Below are 6,276 nucleotides of genomic sequence, written 5' to 3'. Positions count from 1 at the left end.
GCCTGCTTTCATCTCACAATGAACTTTGCCTTTTTTTGTGGTTTTCTTTTTTTAGATTTTCTTTTTTCTTTTGGACTCTGAAGAAGAGCTCACCACTAACCTTTCCCTCTCCTCTTCAGGCTTTTTTTTTTCACTGGGGGGAGGGTTGTAGCTCTTTCAGCCAAAGATGGAGGTGGGTGAATCAAGTCCACAGGATTCTCCATGACTGCAGATGGAGCTGGGTCAGTTTTGAACTTGGCTCCTGAGGTTTTGCTCTGCCTTCAAGAAGCACTTATTTCTCCTGAGCAAGTGCCAGTGGCACGAGGCTGCCTCCCTCCTTGTTCCCTTCTTGCGTGGGGTTGGGATTTTCTCTCCTCCTGTACCAAGGGGTTTCCCAAGCATTTTAACCAAAGATGATCCTGTTCTCCAAGAGCAGAGCATGGCCTGTCAGCTGCTCTCCAGGGAATCAGGCCTTCCTCATGCACTAACCTAGGTCTGTCTTTTTTTATTTCATCTGATTGTTGGAGCTGGTGCTGTTTCAGCCTTTCCAAGCTGGATCCAGAGCAGGTCTTTGATCAGATGGCTTCCTCTTGCACTCAATAAATATTTTCTCTATATTCTGCTCTTTATTGTTGTTGGATTTTTTTAAGTAAACAAAAAAAAAAAAATCCCTCCCTCCCCATCACTGTTCTCCATCAGCAGCAGATGCAGGGCAGGGGCCAGAGGCAGATTCCCAAGTAGGAGCTTCTACCAGGTGTTAGTGCCTGCTGTTCCTCCACTGCCATCCCCTCCTGTGACTGCAGCTCTGCTCCTGGCTCCTTACACCAGTGCAAACTGGAGTTAAACCAGTATCCTCTGAGGAACAGTCCTGAGTGCTTTTGGCTTACAGGGACACAGGACAACTGTGCAAATATTTTGCTTTTATTAGGCAAACAATGCAGATGAACAAACTGGTCCCCTTGGGAAAGCCTTGGGGAGGGAGGCAATGCCAGCCCAAGGGTCCCAGGTGTGGTGGTCACTCCTCTACAGGGCCAGAGCCTTTGCTCCTCCCGAGGGCTTGGTGAGGTAGAAGGTGGCTGTGCCACTGTATTTCTCCTAAAAAACAAGAGGAGCAGTCAAGGCTGGGGTTCTGGGGATGGGGGATGCCAGAGCTGGAGGGAGAAGCCCTGCTGGCCCTCACTCTATTCTTCACTGGACTGTAACTCCTGGTCATGTTTCCTCTCTCCCACCTTTGCCAGAGGCCAAAGCTCTTTTGTTCTCTCCCCATTTCAGACCCCCCATTCTGCCCCTTCTTTCTCCCTCCTCCAGCTATTTTACAAGGTGCACCATGATCTCACAGAGCAGCAGAATTATGCTGTACCTTGTTCACAGGCCCCATGTCCTAACACCCCCATTCTGCTGGCATTTCCAGCTTCCTGTGTACACCAAGGTGCTGAGTTAGGGAACGCTGGTGATGGCACTGAGATCTTTCCCAGGCTATAACTAACAAGCTCAGCTCAGATCACTTTTCTGTAGATGGATTTGGCCTTCCTGAAGCTCCCCCAGGACCTTTTCATTCCTCTTCTTGTTGTAGTGAGGTCCTGGGGCAGGGGCTCTGTGACTGGCACAGTGCTGAACTCCTGCAAGAGCTTAGTGACATCAACACACTCATGGCTACCTCTGCATTGCCCTGGATGGGCTCCACCAACCCCAAATGGCTCAGGAGTGACAATTCAACAGTGTCCCTGTGCTGTGCTCCTGAGTGCTCCCTTGGGCTATTTCAGTCAGTGTCCTGGGGCTTTTCTGTCACATACCTGGATGTGCTGCTGGGCTCTCTCTGCAGCCCCAGCTTCCAGCAGTGTCACCGTGCAGCCTCCAAAACCTCCCCCAGTCATCCTGCTGCCATAAACCCCGTCGACTTCCAGGGCTGCTGCAACCAGCTCATCCAGCTCCGGGCAACTCACTTCATAGTCATCCCTGGAGAGAGGAGAGCCGTGCTCTGCCCTGTCCTGCACCCCAGGGACAACCACTGCACCAGCAACAGCTCCAGCTTGTGTCCTGGTGCAGCCACTGCCATGGCAATGATGCTGGGTGCTGCAGATCCTGGCCCAGCTCTGCCTAGAGGGGCTGTCAGCATCCTCAGTCATCCTCACCTGAGGGAGTTGTGGCTCTCCACCATCAGCCTCCCGAACGTCCTGTAGTCCCTGTGCTGCAGTGCCTGTGCTGCCTGTGCTGTCCGGGCTATCTCACCGATGACGTGCCTGGCCCGCCGGAACACCTCATCCCCCAGCCTGCTCCTGGCCTCTGCAGAGACATTTGTGTCCCTGCAGCAAAGCCTCACAGCCTGCAGGATGCTGCAAGGGTGCATCCTGCAACCATCCTGTGCCAAAGCTTCTCTGGCTGCAGCACGCTCCCATCACTGCATGAGCGCCTGCCCCAGGTCTCAGCCCATGGGGCACCAAGCTCTCGATATCCCAAAGAGTGGCCGAAGATGAAGGTGGGGGGACCGTCCCCACCTTCCAGCTCGGCCAGGGTGGCATCCCTCAGGCTGGCCTTGCCGAGAGCCGCTGCTGCCTCCTCGCAGTGCCGCCGGCGCGTGGGGTACTCGCTGCCCGACAGCGTGTGCCGCACGTTGGAGTTGGTGATGAGCACGGCCAGGCTGGCATCGGTCAGAGGGACAAGGACGGTCTCCAGAGACCTGCAAGGACAGCTCAGCCCTGTGCCCGCCCCCCTGTGCCCGCCCAGGCTCTCACACACCTGAGTGGGGCCACGTGGCAGGCAGATCCTGAGCTACAGAGGCAAAGTCCAGATGGTTTAGGATTTCACTCAAGCATTTCACTCCCTCCCAATTATTGTTGATTGATAGACCCTAACGACCGTGGGAAAAACAGCCCAGGCAAGTATCAGAAAAGTTGCAGGAGGAGGAATCAAGACAAGGAGGAATTAAAGCGTAGGCTGCTCTGCCATGAGGTTTTGGGCTGGGTTCAAGGGTTAAGTTCTCCCTGCACTCCTGCCCTTAGTTCATGGCCATAGGGGCCAGCTCATCCCCAGCTGCCCAAAGAGGTGGGCACAGCACAGTGAGCTCAGTGCTCGACCCTGACCTGCAGTCGATGAGCAGTGCGTGGCCTTCCTTGCCCATCACAGATATGAACTGGTCCATGATCCCACAGGGCATCCCAGCAAACGTGTGCTCTGCTTTCTGGCATGCCAGTGCCTTGGCTACTAAATCCCCGTCATCTGTGCCACAGCAGAGACACACAGGTTAGCAGCTCTTGCAACTTTGTCCCTTGCCTGGCAGCAGGGAAAGCAAACATGGAGGTAGAGGGTTGTTTTCCTACAGAATGGGGTTTTGCAGCTGCAGGTACTTGCTCCTGCATCACTACCTGGCATCTATGCCAGTCTGGGCCCCCATATCCAGCTGGATGTGAAAATTGACACTAGTGTTTCAGGTATCTTGATTTTTTGGGGCATTAGGGTGGGGAGAGAATGCTCTCAAGGAAACTTCCTCTCATCCCCCTGGCCGGCCCCAGGAGTGGTCCATGGATTTTAGAGGTCTGGGCAGGTCAGGCTGGATGAGCCAGAGGAGCTGCACAGGCAGGACAGTGCTAGCTGAGGAGTTGTTACCAGCTCACAGAAGCATTTTCCCAAGGCCTGTGGGATCTAGCTAAGGGCACCCCCCCACCTCCCCTTATCCCAGCTCCCACCTGGAAACAGATGCTGGGGCCCAGGACCAGCTGTGCCTTACCAGGGCAGAGCTGCTGGAGGAAGGTGTACGTAGCCACCTCCAGAGCAGCCGAGCTGGAGAGGCCCCCGCCCAGGGGAATGTCACTGGCCATGACAGCACTGAAGCCTGGCAAGGGACCACCTGCAGAAAGAGAAGGGAGGAGGGGGCATGAGCCCCTGCAGAGCTGAGTGTGCCCCAGAGCTCACAGGGAATGACACAAGGAACCCCTGTGCAACATTTCACAACACAGGGTGACCCGCAGTAGAGTGTGACCCAGCAGCCCCCCAAGCACGGGGGGACCTTTGGAGCTGAGATTGAGTTTGCTGGAGCCTGGTCCTGGTACAGCTGTGGGATTAAACAGACACTAGAAGAGCCCTTGGAGCAGTCCCAAAACTGGATCTGAGCACCAGTCCCCTGCAAGGGGGGCTCTGACCCACCCCTCTGCCCAGGCCTTACCCCGGTAGTGCTGGATGACGCCCTTGACGTAGTTGGCCCAGCGAGGCAGCCCTGGGCTCAGGGAGCTGCCGGGACGGGGAGCCGGGAACTGCACCCTGTGGGGCTCGTCTGCCTCTGCCGAGGTGGTGAGGATGGAGATGGTCCCGTCCTGCGTGGGGGATCCCACCAGCACCGTCCCCAGCTGCAGGGCCTGGGGGTGGGGAAGGTGAGCTCAGACCCTGCAGCGCCCCTTGAAGCATCCCCACGGGTGGCAGGGGACAGCTGTGGCTGCTTCAGCCCACAGCTGGAGCGTCCAAGTGTTCTCTGTAACACCCCAGAGCCCCCACTGCACACTCCTGCTTGGCACAGAATTCAACTTCCTGCCTTTTTATTGACACACAGGGTCAGTTTTCCCACTGAATGCTGTGAACCAACCCCACAGTTTGGTTTAGGGTGCTGCTTGTTGGGCTCCGGAGGAGTGGTAACCACGTCAGGAATGGGAGAGGCTTCGGAAAGTTTTCTTGCCTGCCAGGGAATTCAGCTGACCTGCTCCCACGCTCCTCGGCCTCACAGTAATTAGGTGTAGGTTCGATTTAGGACTGAGTGGGGACTTCCCCGCTGAGCCAAGGGCGCTCTGAAGGAAAAGGAAGCTCGTGCTGTTCTGAATCATCTCTGCCACCAAAAACATCGCTCTCTGAGAACGGGGAGTTGTTTGACGGGGTTGCAGAAAAAAAGGCTTCAGCCTCTCGGAGAGGTGGTTGGGAAGAGAATTCACATCCCCCGTGAAGCGAGTGAAGGGCTGGTCTGCAGGGGGGGCTGCAGCAGGGATGGCTCCGAACCCCACGGCCCCGGGCAGGGGATCCCGGAGGATCCCCCAGGGTGCTGGGTGGGGTATCCTGGAGGGGACATCCTGGCACGGGAGTGGCAAGGCGGTGGCCGAGGACTCCCGGCGGATGCCAAGAGGACCCGGAAGGGTGACACGGCGAGAGCCCGGGGCCGGGGCGGCGGAGCACGGCCCTTACCATGGGCAGCACGAAGCCGCCGTTGTAGTCGGTGTGCTCTCCGATGAGGTTCACCCGGCCGGGGGCCCACGCCGCCAGCACCGCCGCACCCCCGAAAGCCGCTTCGTGCGCTCGGCGAGCGGCCGCCAGCAGCGGGGATGAACAGAGATCCACCGGCTCCGCCATGGCCGAGCTGCGCCGCCCCGGGAGCCCCGCACCGCCCCCGATGGGCCCCGCACCGCCCCCGATGGGCCCCGCACCGCCCCCGCTCCCTGTCCTCGGAATTGCTGTTCGTGCACGGACATCCCTTCGGGCAGGGCTCCGCCACGCACACCCCGCGTGTACCTGCGGCGGGGCCGGCACCGAAGCTGTGTAACACATACATCTGTATGCCAAAGCCTGTTTTAATGCACGTAGAGATAAATACGTTTGCATCTGTTTTGCACATTTTGTGTCTCATGTATGGGGGTTCTGCCGATACAATGTATGGAATTTATACATCTGTACCGATCAACAGGTACACGCGTCGCTGTGTTACACCCATGTACATCGGTGTCTGTGCTTTCAGTTCGGGTACACGTACACCTGTGTGTGTGTGTGTGTGTGTGTGTGTGTGTGTGTGTGAGGTTCCCTCCGCTCCTGGGGCGGGGCTCACTCCCGGTTCTCGGTTTCCGTCCAGCGGCGGTCGCGGGACCACCTGGCCCTGGGGAACAACGAGCCCATGGCCAGGAAAGAGCCGCTGCTGAGCGCTCTTAAAGGTGAGCGTACCCCCTCCCCCGGCACCTGTGCGAGCTTCTCCCAGTAGCGCTTGGCCGCGCACCCGTACCGGTCTGACCGGCCACGGCGGGGCCGCGCTGGGGCTCCCCAGCCCCAGACCTTGGCTTCGAGGAAGTTTTCCCGAGCTCCTGGCCAGTGCAGCGGCGGCAGCCGGGAAGGGTCGGGCCGTGCCGAGGTGTCGGACCCCGCGGCGGGGCCGTGCAGAGCTGTCCCCGGGGTGCCCCCTGCCCTTTCCCCGGCCGAGCACCCACAGGTGCCGCCGCTCTCTGTCCTCCCCGCAGGAGTGGTGCTGCGGCTGCGGGAGGACGGGGGCCCCTGCACGGACACCTCGCCGCACCTCGTATCGCTCTGCCAGCTGCTGGAGAGCATCCTGCGCAAGGG

General features: G+C 58.5%; 1 protein-coding gene across 1 annotated transcript; it reads right to left on the bottom strand.

Annotated features, from left to right (window-relative positions):
- Positions 1-924: 924 nt before the first annotated feature.
- GALK1 (galactokinase 1) lies at positions 925-5,304 on the bottom strand. Its single transcript, XM_062506251.1, has 8 exons — positions 5,140-5,304; positions 4,139-4,328; positions 3,704-3,823; positions 3,060-3,195; positions 2,475-2,656; positions 2,112-2,262; positions 1,773-1,935; positions 925-1,074 (listed from the first exon to the last, which is right to left on the bottom strand). Exons 1-8 carry the CDS (start codon positions 5,302-5,304, stop codon positions 1,003-1,005), a joined length of 1,179 nt encoding a protein of 392 aa, XP_062362235.1. The 3' UTR covers positions 925-1,002.
- Between the last annotated feature and the right edge of the window lie 972 nt (positions 5,305-6,276).

The sequence above is a fragment of the Cinclus cinclus genome, chromosome 20, assembly GCF_963662255.1.
Source record: "Cinclus cinclus chromosome 20, bCinCin1.1, whole genome shotgun sequence".
NCBI lineage: Eukaryota > Metazoa > Chordata > Aves > Passeriformes > Cinclidae > Cinclus > Cinclus cinclus.
This window is presented reverse-complemented; position numbering and strand designations above follow the sequence as displayed.